The 17,364-nt window shown below is 39.9% G+C and overlaps 1 protein-coding gene across 2 annotated transcripts; it reads right to left on the reverse strand.

The window, feature by feature from the left end:
* Positions 1-2,329: 2,329 nt before the first annotated feature.
* LOC116272771 (serine/threonine-protein phosphatase 4 regulatory subunit 3B-like) lies at positions 2,330-16,984 on the reverse strand. 2 transcript variants are annotated; one of them, XM_031661557.1, is made up of 3 exons: positions 16,368-16,979; positions 14,682-14,737; positions 2,330-3,254 (listed from the first exon to the last, which is right to left on the reverse strand). In XM_031661557.1, the coding sequence occupies exons 1-3, from the start codon at positions 16,507-16,509 to the stop codon at positions 3,138-3,140; spliced, it is 315 nt and encodes a 104-aa protein (XP_031517417.1). In that variant the 5' UTR covers positions 16,510-16,979; the 3' UTR covers positions 2,330-3,137. The 2 variants fall into 2 exon arrangements, with proteins under 2 accessions (XP_031517417.1, XP_031517418.1); XM_031661558.1 differs by lacking the exon at positions 2,330-3,254 and adding an exon at positions 12,284-13,019 and having other exon boundaries at positions 16,368-16,984.
* Positions 16,985-17,364: the final 380 nt, after the last annotated feature.

The raw sequence follows: 17,364 nt of genomic DNA on the forward strand, positions 1-17,364 counted from the left end.
TAACGTAAGAAGGAAAATTCAGTATTAACATTGGTGCCTAAACTGGGGGCTGTCACTCATGCCTGTAATCTCAGCACTTTGGGAGGCTGAGGCAGGCAGATCACAAGCTCAGGAGTTCAAGACCAGCCTGTGCAACATGATGAAACCTTGTCTCTACAAAAAATACAAAAATTAGCCAGGCATGGTGGCGCACACCTGTAGTCCCAGCTATTAGCAGGCTGAAGTAGGAGAATCCCTTGAGCCCGGGAGGCAGAGGTTGCAGTGAGCTGAGATCACACCACTGCATTCTAGCCTGGGGACAGCTAGACGATGTCTCAAAAAAAAAAAAAAAAAAAGCAAAAAAAAAAGCAGTGATGCCTCAAGAAAGGCTGAAGGCCAAGAGATGACATTGTCTCTTGGCTCAGTTATAACAGATGCCTGGTAGGGTGAAGCAATAGGTTTGCCAAGACCACCCCTCCTCTTGAAACCTGATTAGGTTAAATGGGAGCTGGTAAGCTTCGAAGAATGACACTGCTCTGGGAGACATTTCGTCATACAATATGATGATGAACCAGACCAACTGTTGTTTTTTTTTTGAGACAGAGTCTCGCTCTGTAGCTCAGGCTGGAGTGCAGTGGCGCGATCTCGGCTCACTGCAAGCTCTGCCTCTCGGGTTCTCGCCATTCTCCTGCCTCAGCCTCCCAAGTAGCTGGGACTACAGGCGCCCACCACCACGTCTGGCTAATTTTTTGTATTTTTAGTAGAGACGGGGTTTCACTGTGTTAGCCAGGATGGTCTTGATCTCCTGACCTCGTGATACGCACGCCTTGGCCTCCCAAAGTGCTGGGATTACAGGCGTGAGCCACCATGCCCAGCCCCAGACCAACTGTTAATGACTAAGTGGGATTCTCGTAATGTGCTAGAATCTATCAACTCTTACTTTTCAGGTTACATCTACTACCATACTGTGATACGGTGTAACACTAGTATTGTTCATCCAACTACCTTATCTACATAAATCTTATAATACTGATATTGATGATCAAATGTACTGGGATATTGAGTTAAAGCTTCCTGAGGATGTAATGCTGATAGAAAAATCACTGGCCCATGCTGAGTTATTTGAATAATTAAACTAAGAAAAAGGAAAGTCACTGGCCCTACAGAATCATGGTCTGGAACCTAAGAAGAAAAAAAAAAATCACTGGACTGACAAAAAGCTGGATTTTGTTGACTATCAGTTTCTATGGTATACAGTTCTGTACAAGTTTATCATAAGGTAAAATCTGCAGATCAAGGAGAGAAATAAGAAATCAAAGTAATATAAAAATACAAAAGGTATGACACGGTTTTATAGGAAAACTTAGTTGTGTCTTCAAACCTGTTTCTACTCCACACTGGCCCCAAATGCTAGGTATATTCATACTGATATTATTTCTCCATCTGTGATATAAATCCTATGCTAAATGTAGATGCTCACACAAATATGATCATTTTGGTGTAAGAGAGTCTTGGTCAAGGAGTGGCCTGTGCAGTAAAGGACTGACCTTGCCAAAGGAAAAGTTTAGCCCTTATCTAGCTCCAGAGAGGTAAACTCTAAGCACTCAGAATATCCTGCTTCATAATAGTGTTTTTGTTTACCTGGGGGCCTTCACCTATGCCAGACATACTATGCTAACAATGTGGTACATGGTGGGGGCCTTGGACCACAAGATATTCTTGACCTCTGGAGGTGCTGGAATAAGGTTAGCCACACAGGTGGTAAGCCATGCTTACGTAAACCCTAATCCCCAGTGAAAACCCTGGACACAAAGGTTTGGGTAAACTTCTCTGGTTGGCCGTACTGAATGTGTGCTGCCATATATCACTGCTGGGAGAAGTAAGTGCTGTCTGCATGATTCCACTGGGGGAGAGAATTGGAAGCTCAAGCCTGGAACTCTCCTAGACCCTACCCTATGCACCTTTTCCCATTGGCTATTTGAATCTGTATCATTTTGCTGTAATAAACGGTAACTGTGAGTATAACGTTTTGCTGAATTCTGTTGAGTCTTTCCGATGAATTATGCAAATTGAGAGCATTCTTGGAGACCTCCTGAAACTACCTAAGTGAAAGCAGTAATAAACAAATTTCCACAAAAATTTCTAGGACGAACACTTTTTTTTTTTTTTTTTTGAGACAGTCTTACTCTGTTGCCCAGGCTGGAGTACAGTGGCATGATCTTGGCTCACTGCAACCTCCCTCACAGGTTCGAGCTATTCTCCTGCCTCAGTCACCCTAATGGCTGGGACTACAGGCATGCGCTACCACGCCCAGCTAATTTTTGTACTTTGAGTAGAGATGAGGTTTCACTGTGTTAGCCAGGCTGGTCTCGAACTCCTGATTTCAGGTGACCCGCCTGCCTCGGCCTCCCAAAGCGCTAGGATTACAGGTGTGAGCAATTGCGTCCGGGTGGACAAATACATTTATATCCAAGAACATGTATTAAAAAGTAGGTGTTGACATATAGAGGTGGGGTAGTAGGATGGGACAAGGATAATCTTATACAGAAATCACTAGAATAAATTATCCACCATATAAATTTATGTTCCAGCAGATATGTAAATCAATATCTTAGTTATAAATAAGAGATGTCTTCTCCATTATAGTTATATTTTCTGTAAATCTAAAACTGTTCTAAAATAAAAGGTTTCTTTTAAAAAAATTCTAGTTACTTAAGAGTTACCACATATTCTATATATCCTGCTACACTCTAAGTTCCATATAAACTGAAGTCATGAATACTGTTGATCATTAGTGCCTCGTACAGTATTCATAAACATCAGGCAAACATATGACCAAATATTTATTATTTTTAATCTAAAAGCCTGACTTAATTACTTAATCTTCTTTTGGTTTGTTTAAAGTACTTGCCACTCTATAATATAAGGTATTAATTATGAGTATATGCTATCAAAATCTAAAGTGGTAAAACAAAACTATGACAAAGTTGTTTTTAAAAAACTTGAAGTAAAATAATTTGCTGTAGAATATAAAAAAATTTCAAGTTATATTATCAAGTCTCACATTAAGACACTATCTATCTCTCCATATCCTAATACATGTTTGAAGTAAAAAGGAAACAAAAATTCAAGAAAAGATGCAAAAGTTAAGTTAAATACTATAAAAAGAAACTCACCTGACAAATTTTTTCCCAGATCTCATCACAGCCAGCTTTTTCCTGAAAACTCAGAGCCAAATCATAGTTCTCTGCTTCTGACCAAACAATTAATGTATCCTGTTTAAAAATAAATATTTCTATATCATCACACTAGAAAAGAGATATCTACAAAGTATAAATAAAAATCAAGAGGACTGAAAACACAGCAATGACAAATGCCCCGATAAAAGTAATAAATGTATATTCGATTAGCATTATTAGTAATATATTGGCAATAAAGTAGCTTTGGTACTAAAAATGACACTGAGCAATTTTCTAAAACAAAAAATATTAAAACAGGTTAGTAGGCTCTGACTCATGTTACCCAAATAATATTTATAAAAAGGCTAGCCATTCTTGGTTAAAACTGTAACAAAGACATTCCAACCATCTACTTTCTGTTGCTTCTAGAAAATCAGCTGTCCCATTCACTAACCACCTATGTATTTATCCTTCCCTTTGAGCTGGTTAAAAGTAAGCTAACTAATACCTGAAAATAGGTTAAGGCTTAACTCTATTTTTGCCATTTTTTTTTTTTTTTTTTTTTTAATCTGGAAAAGACTTCAGGATCTTAAGAAATGCAACACCATGGTGAAACAAAGCTATTTGCTCTTATTTACAAGTGCTACCAACAGCACCCAGTTCAGTACCTTAGGGTGTAGAAAAATTAGCCCAAGGTTTAGGTAAGCAGTCTCCTAGAACGTCTTCGATTACATGCCTACCAAAGGGTTAGTTACGCTTTTAGGAAAAGGTCGTCAACCCTTGTATTAGAAACTAAAGTTTGGATTTAAAATAAAACATACACCACACACACACACACACACACACAAATATACATATATATATTTTGTTGTTGTTTTTTGTTTCCCCCGAGACAGGGTTTTGCTCTGTGACCAGGCTAGAGTGTAAGGGTACAATCACGACTCACTGCAGCCTTGACCTCCTAGGGCCCAGCAATCCTCCCACCTCAGCCTCCCGAGTAGCTGGGACTACAGGTGCACACACCACGCCACACTAATTTTTTTAGAGACAGGGTTTCACCATTTTGCCCAGGTTGGTCTGGAACTCCAACTCCTGGGCTCAAGCAATCCATCTGCCTCGATCTCCCAAAGTGCTGGGATTACAGGTGTGAGCCACTGCACCCAGCCTACACACACATTTTTAAACACTAAAAACACTATGCAATACTAAAATGAACAATCTTTAAAGGATATATAATAATGAAAGTTTAATATGGCTAAAACTTTGATTTTCAAACAAATACAAATTGAGTTTATACTCTACCAAAAATATAATCTACAAAACACCTTATATGTAATAATTTGTTCATGTAACTAGTACTTATAAATAAAACCTGACATGAATACAAACTAAAAATCATCTCCAGATCAAAGACAAAGTTTTGAAAATGGGAACATTTCAGTACTTTTTGGCTTTAAACAGTAAATGAAAAATATTATTTAATTAATCCAGGCCTCAGATTAATACTTCTTATTTTCTGCGTCATCAGGTAAAAATAGCTAGAAATCGGTGTTCTACCTTCTTCCTGGCTATGCTTTTTGGGAGAAACTTGCTATCAGAGTTAGTCTAAAATTCTCTCAAGTCACTCCTTTGTCTAAAATCCTTCAGTTTCGGCCAGGCGTGGAGGCTCACACCTGTAATCCTGACACTTTGGGAGGCCAAGGCAGGCGGATCACGGGGTCAAGAGCAGACCATCCTGGTTAACATGATGAAACCCCGTCTCCACTAAAAATACAAAAATTAGCTGGGCGTGGTGGTGCGCGCCTGTAGTCCCAGCTACTTGGGAGGCTAAGGCAGAAGAATCGCTTGAACCCGGGAGGCAGAGATTGCAGTGAGCCGAGATTGTGCCACTGCACTCCAGCCTGGCGACAGTGCAAGACTCTGTCTCAAAAAAAAAAAAAAAAAAAAAAAATCCTTCGGTTTCTCTCATCATCCACAAAAGTTTTCAAACCTTTTTTAAAAAAAACAGAACCCCTTTTACAAACAAAAATTTACTAAGAACCTCCATATATAAAAAAGATATAAATAGAGCTACTCTGGTCAGTGCTGGTTAAAACACCAGGGTACCCACTCAGGCTCCCTACATTCCCAAGTCATCTTCTTAGAGCCTTCCTCAAAATAGCTTCACAAACAGTGATCTCCAGAACATTTTTGACTGTAGTTTAATTTGCTTATATATTATATACAAGAATATATTAGTATATTAATGCATTATAAAACACATGCTGAAATAGAAAAGGCTTATAAGAACATAAGCAAAATTTTTAAATGTTTGAACTGTAATGGCTCCATATCATTAGTTAGTATTAAAACTCAATACACACTTAAGGCATAAGATACCCAAACATAACAGTGGATATAAATCCATATTTAAAATTATTCTTTCGTAGAATGCAATGGCTCAAGTCTGTAATCTGAGCATTTTGGGAGGCTAAGGCAAGTGGATCAATTGAGGCCAAGAGTTTGAGACCAGCCTGGGCAATGCAGTGAGACTCCCATATCTAATTTAAAAAGAAAAATTATCGGTCAGGCATGGTGGCTCACACCTGTAATCCCAGCACTTTGGGAGGCCGAGGCGGGTGGATCACCTGAGGTCAGTAGTTTGAGACCAGCCTGGCCAACATGGTTGAAACCCCATCTCTACTAAAAATACAAAAATTAGCCGGGTGTGGTGGCAGGCACCTGTAATCCCAACTACTTGGGAGGCTGAGGCAGGGGAATCACTTGAACCCAGGACGTGGAGATTTCAGTGAGCCGAGATTGCACCATTGCACTCCAGCCTAGGGGACAAGAGCGAGACTTTGTCTCAAAAAAAAAAAAAAAAAAAAAGTTAAAAAAAATTATCTTTTTAATAACTGAACTTTCTGAGGGGGTAACTTCTTGTCAGATCTATTACATCATTGTTTCTGCTTTGTCGCATGGTTGACAGTTAAGCAGTAAATGTTAATTTAACCATTATGTAGTTCATTTGTACTTATATCATTATCAACCCCTTTTAAGGCATCTATCCATTTTGTTTGAGTTAGAACAGTTTAAATTACAAAATATTTGCAGTTATCTCCACATATAGGCTACAATAATTCACAAAAGGTGGGTATGAAAATATAGGAATAAACTGTTTCTCATACTGTTTCTCATAAAATATAGGAATAAACTGTTTCTCATACTACACTCTCACAATACAAATCACTGCTGTCACCTTCATCACCAAGAAGTGTGGGGATTTCTCCCCACCAATATCAATCAGTTCTATACTAGACACCAGGTGGATATTCTCCAATTCACCTTTGACACTGTTTACCTGGAGACACCGTCAGATACCACAGTTGAGGGCTCAGCCCTACAAGACTGCCCCTACTTCTAACGCCAACTGCAAGACTGGGTTGTTTTACCTATGCTTTCAACCAAATGGCTATAAATCAGGCTTCCCATGACCCCCTCCTTGGATTTGATTAATTTGCTATCACAAAATGCAGGGAATCAGTTGTATTTACCAGTTTATTATAATATAAAGGATATTTTAAAGGATACAAATGAAGATAGGTATACAGCAAAGTATGGGGTAAGAGGCTCAAAGGTTGCATTACCTCCCTGGGGACATCATCCTCCAGGAACTTCCACTTAGTTATCTGGGAGCTCTCCAAACCCAGTCCTACTGGGCTTTTATGGAGGCTTCATTAAACAGATATGATTAAGTAAATCACTGGCCACTGGTGATTAATAAACCCCCAGTCCCTCTCCCCTTCTGGAGGTTGGGGGATGGGGTTCAAAGTCACAATTTTCTAATCATGCCTTGGTCTTTCTGGTGTCTAGATCTATAGACAGTAGTATCTACAGTCAGGTCAATGGATATGACTAATAGAATGAAATCCAAAACGCTTTATCCAGCCATCCAGTGCCTTTCCCATTTTGGCTACAATCAATGTTCTGAGAGAAGGTCCAGGTAAACACTGAAATCTGAATTAAGGTAACTGAGCACCTTTTCATCATCACTTTCTTTTGCTCTTCTTTTTTTTGATACAGTGTCTCACTCTGTTGCCCAGGTTGGAGTGCAGTGGTACAATCTTGGCTCACTGCAACCTCCACCTTTGGGTTCAAGTGATTCTCCTGCCTCAGCCTCCTGAGTAGCTGGGATTACAGGTGTGTGCCCCCACACTCGGATAATTTTTGTGTTTTTAGTAGAGACAGGCTTTCACCATGTTGGCCAGGCTGGTCTTGAAACCCAACCTCAGGTAATCTGCTGGCCTTGGGCTCCCAAAGTGCTGGGATTACAGGTGGGAGCCACTGCACCCAGCCCCTCATTCTAAACTTCAACTTAAATTATTTTCTCTGATCTCGTCAACATACCAGAAACTAAATGGGGTTTATATTTAGAGTTATTTTCCAATGCTAAGGACTGACCTTGGGAAACAGTCAATGGTTACGGATCTTCCTTCTTCCTAATTACCAATAACTGATCCATCGCACGCCCTGCAAATTCTACCTTCGATATGTATCACAAAATCCATCCATCTCTCTCCATCTCTATCACCTCAATCCAATCCAACATTATCTTTTGCTTGGACTATGCAACAATCTCCCAATGAGTTTCCCACTTTTTGCTTCTCTTCAATTCCACAGATCGATACCAAGTATTCTGGATCATGCCATCACTTTGCATAAACTCTTCAAAAGCTTACTTTAAAAATCCCAATGGCCAGGCGTGGTGGCTCATGCCTGTAATCCCAGCACTTTGGGAGGCCAAGGCAGGCAGATCATCTGAGGTCGGGAGTTCAAGACCAGCCTGACCAACATGGAGAAACCCCATCTCTACTAAAAATACAAAATTAGCTGGGCGTGGTGGTGCATGTCTGTAATCCTAGCTACTAGGGAGGCTGAGGCAGGAGAATCGCTTGAACCTGGGAGGTGGAGGTTGCAGTGAGCCGAGATTGCGCCACTGCACTCCAGCCTGGGCAACAAGAGTGAAACTCTATCTCAAAAATAAATAAATAAAAACAAAAATCCCAGCTTGGCTGGATGTGGAGGCTCACGCCTGTAATCCCAGCACTTTGGGAGGCCAAGGAGGGAGAACTGTTTGAGTGCAGGAGTTCGAGACCAGCCTGGGCATCATAGTGAGACCTCATCTCTACTAAAAATTAAAAAAATTAGCCAGGCATGGTGGTATGTGCCTGCAGTCTCAGCTACTCAGAAGGCTGAAGTGGGAGGATCGCACCTAGGAGGTCAAGGCTGCAGTGAGACATGATCATGCCACTGTGCTCTTGGCTGGGAGACAGTCTCATCTAAAAACCACCGCCCTGCCTCCAAAAAGTTCCAAACGAAAGATAGTGACCAGCCAGAAGCAGCATTCAATGAGGTATTTCTGGATGAATGAATAAATGTGGTCAGATCAACAAGACTCAGTCTTGAGCTCTGTTCTTTTCTCAATTTATAGCTAGTACCTCAAAGGAGGTTACCTTGCAGCTAAAAATTCATAATTAATCTGATTTTTTTTTTTTTTTTTAAAGGCTGGAGTGCAGTTGGCTATTCACAGGTGTGATCATCACGAACTACAGCCTCAAACTCCTGGTCTCAAGCCATCCTCCTGCCTCAGCCCCAAAAAGCTGGGACCACTACTGGCACGCCAGGCCTTTTATGATTCTTAAATTATAATCTCCTGCTGGAAAGTCTTACTCTATCTCTATTCCCAGATATTCCTTTTGAGACCTTTTCATGGGCTGGGTGTGGCGGCTTATGTCTGTAATCCCAGTACTTTGGAAGGCCAAGGTGGGTGGGCTGCTTTAGCTCAGGAGTTCAAGACCAGCCTGAGCAACATGGCAAAATCCCATATCTACAAAAAATTAGCCAGGCATCGTGTGCACACCTGCAGTCCCAGCTACTCAGGAGGCTGAGGTGGGAGCCTGAGCCCAGAAGTCAAGGCCATGATCCATGATCCATGATCATGAAGCCATGAGCCATGATTGCGCCACTGCACTCCAGCCTCGGCAACAAAGCAAGACTGTGTCTCCAAAAAAAAAAAAAAAAATCTCTTTCCATTTATTTTACTATATTTATTATAAGCCCAGATGGAAAAAAAAAAAAAACAACGCACAAAACAGTACATAGTATGTTACCATTTATACCAATAAAAGGGAAAAAATACATACAATTGTATGCATATTTGCTTACATATGCGTATCTCTGGCAAGATATATAAGAAACTGGTGTGAGTGGCCTCTAGCGAGGGAAACTGTATGGACAGAATCTGGCGTGGGAAAGAGACTTCAATAAATACCTTTTGAATTTTTAACTGGGCTAATATATTACATACTAAAAAAAATTTTTTTAAATAAGCCTCAAACCAAAAGATTAATGTAAACCTGCTTCACTTCCCACTTTCTGGAAAGAACTATCATTTTCCTGGCCAGATTCAAAAACACTACCAGTGACCTTTGATTCCTTGTCTTTCATATTTAATCATTTACCAAATTTTCCAGCACTTTCTTGAAAATATACTGGAGCTCTGTTCCTTGACGTCCATTTACCATGGTGGAATAGACTTTCATTTTTTGTATCTGAATTATTGTAAAAGGTTTTGCTACTCAAAGATCTTCTGCTCCACCCTATCCCTCCTCCCCAATTTATTATTCATAACATTGCCACACTCTTTTCTTTAAACACAGTATCACTTTAGGCCCCTACTCAAGAACCTGTAATGTCCCCTTCTGAACCTGCGTATTATCACATTTGGGATTAAGGGGGGGGGGGAAAAGAAACCACTGCTACAGATAGGCTTAATACCTTTTTTAGCAGGTATATTTCCTTCCCTATCACAGTTCCTTCCACAACCACCAGGAATGAAGTTTTTCTTAATGATTCCAGCTTACATTAACCTCTTCCTTAATTTTCTATTGCTTTAAGTCTGTGGAATACAAGTTTACTTTTTATATTTTGTGTCAGCACATACCTGCTGTATAATCTCAGTCAAGAATCTTACCCTTTCTGTACCTTTGTTGCCTCATGTGTGAAATGCTTTCATGGGCTTTCAGTGAAGACTGTGGTAAAACATTTGTTATCAGCTATCTTACTATCATTCTGTATCTGTTTCACCTGTTACATCCTGCCTCCAAATAAAACTGCAATGACGATTTTCCTAAACCCAGTTAATACACAACTGTGTTAAATAGGTACACATTCTTATGACTCTTTTTTTTTTTTTTTTTGAGACAATCTTGCTCTATCACCCAGGCTGAAGTACGGTAGCACAATCACAGCTCACTGCAGCACTGCCCTCCTGGGCCCAAGCAATTCTCCCACCTCACCTTCCCAAGTAGCTGGGACTACAGGTGTGTGTCACCATGCCCGGCTAATTTATTTTTATATTTTTTGTAGCGACAGAGTCTCAGTATGTTGCTCAGGCTGGTCTTGAACTCCTGGACTGAAGTGATCTTCCTGCCTCAGCCTCCCAAAGTGTTGAGATTACAAGTGTTGAGCCACTGTGCCTAGTAGGACTCGTTTTTATTATTTTTTTAAGATATATTGCCCAGGCTGGGGTGCAATGGCCATGCACAGGCACAATCATAGCATACTATAGCCTCAAACTTCTGGCCTTAAGTGATCCTCCAGCCTCAGCCTCCCAAGTAGCTGGGACCACAAGCACATGCTACCATACCTCGCTTTGACTCTGCTTTTGATTTAGTCAGTATTAGTGGGACTGATGTTAAGTAACTTAAAATTTCTGTCACACCTATCAGGTATCTTATTTCATGTTGTATCATATAATGATTCTCTTCTCTTTCCAACATGTTTAAATGCTTAAGTTTATTGAGTAAGTACATCTTCTTCCATTAACTACTTCAGTATTGTGCACAGTAAGGAAGTGATGTGAATCAATAATGACTTTTCAATATCCAGTCATATGACATTCAGCTTGACTCATTCTAACTCCTTTTAAGCTCACAATTCGGTACTTCATTTTTGAAAGAAAAGATGTATCTTGAGCACACAATTTAGTAGTTGGCTCATTTTAAAACTGTAATGTTAAAAGAAGAAATGTTAAACATTCCCCTCTGAATTTACTCAACTTTTTTTTTTTTTTTTGAGACAGGGCCTGGCTTTGTCTCTCTGACTGGAGTGCAGTGGTACAATCATGGCTTACTACAGTCTTGACCTCCCAAGCTCAAATGATCCTCCCGTCTCAGCTCCCAAAGTAGCTGGCACTATAGCTGCACACCACCACACCTGGACAATTTTTGAATTTTTTTTTTTTGTAGAGATGGGGTCTTGCTATGTTGTGCAAGCTGTTCCCGAGATCCTGAGCTCAAGGGATCCTCCTGCCTTGGCCTCCTAAAGTGCTGGGACTGCAGGTGTGAGCCACCATGCTTGGCATAGTCAACATATTTTAATACAGCAAAATGGCCTATAAACATCTCATTCACTTACTCATTAAGTTTTTAATAAAAAACCCACTAATGGAAACAAAACAATTTTTTAACCCATTACTATAGTCCCAGCTACTAGAAAAGCTGAGGTGAGAGGATCATTTGAGTCTAGGAGTTCAAGCTCAGCCTGGGCATCATAGTAAGATCCCATCTCTGAAAACAAATTTTTAAAAAAATTTTAACTCCACTAATGAACAACAGACTTCATGTAAAATTTGGAAATCAGTAACTTTCTAGACTAATTTATTGAATAATCTCAATGATGCCTTTTACAAAGGATAATTCTAACAAACATAGAAAAATATTACTGCATTTGGAAATTTCAATTTGTGTAACTTCAAAAAACTACAAATTAAGCTGAATACAGTGGCTCACACCTGTAATCCCAGCACTGTGAAGGTACTGAAGCAAAAGGATCACTTGAGGCCAGGAATTCAAGATTAGCGTGGGCAAACATAGTGAGACCCCGTCTTTACAAATACAACAACAAAAAAAATTTGTAATAAATTTTTTAAAAGTGCAAATTTAGCCTGGACAACATAATGAGACCCCATCTTTACAAAAGTTTTTAAAAATTAGTCAAGCATGGTGGCTCACATCCATAATCCCAGCTACTCAGAAGGCTGAAACCGGAGGATCGCTTGAGCACAGGAGGTTGAGGCTGCAGTGAGCTGTGATCAAACCACTGTACTCCAGCCTGGGGGACAGAAGATCCTCTCAAAAAAATTATTTTCAAAAATGCAAATTGAAAATTTGGGTGAAAATACGAAAAACCACATCCATTACAAGGAACTAAGTTTAACATAACCCCTAAATGGCCCTATGATTTCCATTAGAAAAGTGTACTCGATTTAAACAAAACTAAACAGGTAATATCATTCACACAAGTTTTTCACTCTTTTATAGCGTTTCAATATTCTTCTCATTACCAGAGTTATCTTATATACCTGAATGTTATGTTGCAAAAAAAAAAAAAAATTAAAAAATAAACTATTAAAAAAAGCCCAAATATTGTATTATTTACATGTGATTACAGAAAACATTTCCAAATGGTGTAGTTTAAATAATGCAATTTTTCCAACACTTTATACTTAGTGTATACAAACATACTAATGATCTAGAACTAATTTTCTAGTAGAGTAACATACATGAAATTACCTACATGTCCTAATGATTCCAAAGTATTCATAGAACCACTGTGTATTTTTAACTTACGCTGGGTGACTATTTTAAATACAAACCTACTCCATAATGTGATCTTTCCAAAGTAACAACAGCTAAAGGATCTTATATACAATCTGAGAATCCATTATTATAACTAAATTTGTAGGGAACTGCTTATGACTTAGTTACATTCAAGAACAAAGTTCCTGATAACTTTATATTCATGCAGATAAGTGAAATACTGTAAAAAAAAAAAAAAAAAAAAATTAGTATTTCTTTCCCCACAAAGAAGCAAGCAAACAAAAACAAACTAAAAGTGATTATCTGGTAAAAACTCGGTATAAAGACAGAGAGTAAGAGCTGCTTGGCTAACTTAGAAATTAAATTTACTTAAATGTCTACCTTAAAATGTCTAAGGTATAGGAAACATCTTCAGGTTTTCAATTCAGGACAAATGTTTAATTTGTTTCTCCATCAAAAAAGACACACAATATTTTCTAAACAGAGAAAATAAGCTATGAATTGAATACTGAAAATTTTAAAGTATTTCAAATAACTGATTAAGAATGTGTTGTATACATAAAACAATTGTTTAACAGTAAGACTTTGTATTAATAAGCTGCACAACAGACAGAAGTTTATTCCTCCAACTATGAAGTACTTGTTTCTGGGCATCCAAATTTTCATAAACCTTGAAGTGGGCACTGATGCTGTAAATGTAATCCTAAAATAATTTATCTTCCTTCAAAAATCTCTGCCATCGTGACTTTACATACCACATACACACAAAATACCTGGAAATAATTCAAATGTATAACAATAGGTGTATGTCATACATAAGAATACTATACAGAGTTTAAAAAGAAAACTAGATCTACATTGTTAACATGAACAAATATTCAAAATGAATGTGTGAAAAATGCAAGCTGCAGAATACATGTAAGAGTACGATATCAACTGTGTAAAGTTTAAAAACACACAACAGACTACATATTATTTATGGATACATACATATGCAGAAAAGGTATAAAAGCATGTACACAAAGAATACACATCAACTTCAGAATAGTGGTTACCTATGTAGGGGATGGCGAATGTAAAGAACGGGATGGATACAAACAAGCTTTAACTCTATCCATAATGTTCAATATTACAAAAGTATTTGAAACAAATATGGCATAACGTTAACATTGTTAAATCTGGTGGTGTTACAGTAGACACCCATTATTCTCTGTACTTTTCAATTTTAATATATTTCATAATAAAAATAAAAACATTCACAGAATAAAAAAAGCTCGAATCACTGCTACCATTTTCAGATTAATCAGGCATGCTAAAACACAACACACATTTTCTTTCCCAAATAAGACAATAAATATTAACAGAAGATGTTACATAATTGGCAATGTACACTTTTATAAGGTATCCATTGATTACTATATTAAAAATACACAACAATTAAACAGCAAGATTTAATGCTTCTACTTCAAAACCTCTACCTTTACTTGAGTCAAAGGATTTAATTTCACACCACAAATAGGCTTTCCTTGCTTTAAGAGTATCCCTTTGAATTTTGTTTTATGTCATTTCCTTTAAACATGACTCAGAACAAAAGGTTTCATGTACAAGGTATAGAAGAGACTTGACTAACTACAGTTAAATAATACTAATAAATACATCTTAGAATAAACCAACAGTGGCTCAATCCAAAAATGGTAATTATCACCAGTACAAAAACTTTCACTTTTCATTCTGAAACTTTTAACCTGCAAGAGAAATACACATGATCTCTGTTTACCAAACATGTTTTTTTCTTGTCAGGAAAGTTTTGCCACCTTTGTCAGATTAATACTTCCTTGATCACAGATGAAGTCTTTCAAATTAAAGATAAACAACTACTTGCCTGTTGTTTCTGATATGCAGTATTTGGATTTATCTTTGATTCCAAGAGTAGTGATCCTGAAAGATAAAAATTAATATATAATAAGTCTCAGATGATAAAACCCTGAAAAAAATAAGAATACACATTAAAGTCGGGCACGGTGGTTCACGTCTGTAATTCTAGCACTTTGGGAGGCTGAAGCGGGCAGATTACGAGGTCAAGAGATCGAGACAGTCCTGGCCAACATGGTGAAACTGTCTCTACTAAAAATACAAAAATTGGCTGGGAGTGGTGGCGCGTGCCTGCAGTCCCAGGTACGCGGGAGGCTGAGACAGGAGAATCGCTTGAGAGAGAGAGAGGAGGCAGAGGTTGCAGTGAGCCCAGATCACGCCACTGCACTCCAGCCTGGCAACAGAGCAAGACTCTGTCTCCAAAAAAAAAAAAAAAACACACATTAAAAAAACACACACCACTCGCAAACTTTTCATGTCTTTTTACCCAGTTGGACATCTTAACAAAATGTATTCAAATTCACATTTTCTCTCCAAATCTAGGCTTCATATTTAATCTAAAATATTTCACCCTATTCCCATAGACCCTTAAAGAAAATATTCATCTAAAACCAACATTCAAACCAAGGAATAAGGAGACTAGATGACTATTAAAATTTTATTGAAATAAAAATTTTAAGGTCTAAATGACCACTTCAAGCCATTCTTTTTAACAAAAGTTGTTTTATTGCATTCCCAGTTTAACAAATAATGCAAATTACAAAACAAAATCATGACAGGGATTAAATACTTAGTGTAGAAATTACAGTGCTGCATTTATCCTTTTCTCGTGAAGAACAAAAGAATACCTTCTGTAGAAATAAGTGATAACTATTTAAAATAAAAGGGAACGAGCAAGAATACAAAATATGTCAAGAATAAACCTAAGATTATTTTTCTAACTGCCCATATCAGTTGTTCAAATCAAGTCCAGATTACACTATAAAAGGCATTTTAATTACGGCTCTACATTTTGTAATTTAAAATACTTCACATGACTACAATAAACCAAAGAATACAGCAGTTTACAACCCGCTCTGGTGTTCCAACTTGCTTAGATTGTAAGGCATTCACTTTCTCATAGCGCCTTCTACAAAGGCAGCCCGAAGAAATCCCAGACTAAAGATGTATGTGCTTGTGTGTCCATGTATCGTGGCAACAGTCAGCAAATACAGCCAGGAAAAGGTGCCTTTTGGTTTTCCTCAACACCTGTCGACTGTGGCACCTGGTTGGTACAAGTGTTGTTTTTTTTTTTTTTTTTAACGACACTCGGAAAGAAAGGTTTCGCTAAACCGTTTGTACTAGACGTATAATGGACAAGAAAATAAAGGAATAAGGGGGGAGGAGGCCGACATCAGTACCTAGTCTCTCACTAGTTCCTCCCTTCTCTCTCACACTCTCCCCTCTTTAAAAGAGGAGGGACTGGAAAGGAAGGAGTCCAATCCTTAAGAGGGATGGGAGGCGGACAGAGTCTCGGTCTCTGAGGATAAGTCCAGTCAAAAGTACAGTAGTTTGTTTTTGCCGTACACAAGAGTCAGCTCAGAACCAACGCGCTGTCCCGAAGTGGTAGCAACGGTAACGGGCCCAGGGCCCTAAACCCCAGGCTGTGCCCGGATCAGAGGCACTATCCCCTATTCTACGGTTCCGATAACCTTACCGTCGGACTCTGCCCGAACGAGCAGCGACATCCCCTTGAGCTCCTCCACGTAAGTGGAGGAGACGTGCCCGGTGCCTCGGTCGTCCCATTGCCGGTCTTCGTTCAGGGTATAGACCTTCACTCGCCGCCGCGTATCCGACATGGTGGCTGCTGTCTCCACCGCTCCAGCCGCCGCCTCCTCGCTCACCTCGTCCGCGCCCCTCACTCTTGGGAGACGGTAGACGCGGTAGTGGCGGTGGCGGTGGCGGCGGCGGCTCCAGAGAGGCCCGAATTCACCATGGCTTCAAAGGTTCAGCCGCGAGAAGGGGTGACAAGAGCCACTGAGACCCTCCGCCCGGAGGCCTGGTTACCTCTCACTTCAACCCCGCATACACCCACCCTCCCGTCCCTTTGCCCCACAGGGCTCGCTCGCTCTCCCGCCGCCGCCGCCGCCGCCGCCGCCGCAGTAACTACTACAGATCCGCCATCTTGTAACCCGACTCTCTCTGCCTTTCTCTTCCTCCTCCAGCAGGCTCGCACGGGCTGTCCTAGCAGGGGCTACGGCGGCCGACAAGTCCCATGAACAGCACCTCCGCTTCTGCACGCGCTTCCCAGGCCGGAGTGCTCGGCGCTCTCGCGAGGCGGGTACCCGACTAGGGCGGGAGTACTTCAGCGAGACTTCCTCCTCTTTCGGCCCCGCCTTCTGGCGCGGGGTGGCAATTGGGCGGGAGGTTCTCGCGATCTCCCGGTCCCCGCCTGAGCCGCGAGAGGCCGCTAGGTGGAAGGCTACTGCCGTTCTGCACTTCGTCGGGTTGTTGGCTTGCAGCAGGGTGTGACGTTCCGAGCGACTCAGCTCTGAGGAAAAAGCAAAGCAAACCGGGGAAGTACGTAGCCTTGAAGCGGAGTAACCAGGGACAGAAAGGAAGGAAAAGTGCTTTCATACCCTGACGGAAGGAAGCTCACTCCGTCCGCCTGAGGGGGAAAAAAAAGTTTAAACCTTTCTGTGAAAAAGAAAAAA

The sequence above is a fragment of the Papio anubis genome, unplaced genomic scaffold (genome assembly GCF_008728515.1).
Source record: "Papio anubis isolate 15944 unplaced genomic scaffold, Panubis1.0 scaffold188, whole genome shotgun sequence".
In the NCBI taxonomy this organism is placed as follows: Eukaryota; Metazoa; Chordata; class Mammalia; order Primates; family Cercopithecidae; genus Papio; species Papio anubis.

Excerpts from the sequence above, each read along its gene's own strand:
- LOC116272771 (XM_031661557.1), bottom strand. The coding sequence starts at position 16,509 with ATGTCGGATACGCGGCGGCGAGTGAAGGTCTATACCCTGAACGAAGAC. Across the intron at positions 14,738-16,367 it reads CGTTCGGGCAGAGTCCGACG|GATCACTACTCTTGGAATCA; the intron begins GTAAGGTTATCG and ends TTTATCTTTCAG. Across the intron at positions 3,255-14,681 it reads CTGCATATCAGAAACAACAG|GATACATTAATTGTTTGGTC; the intron begins GCAAGTAGTTGT and ends ATTTTTAAACAG.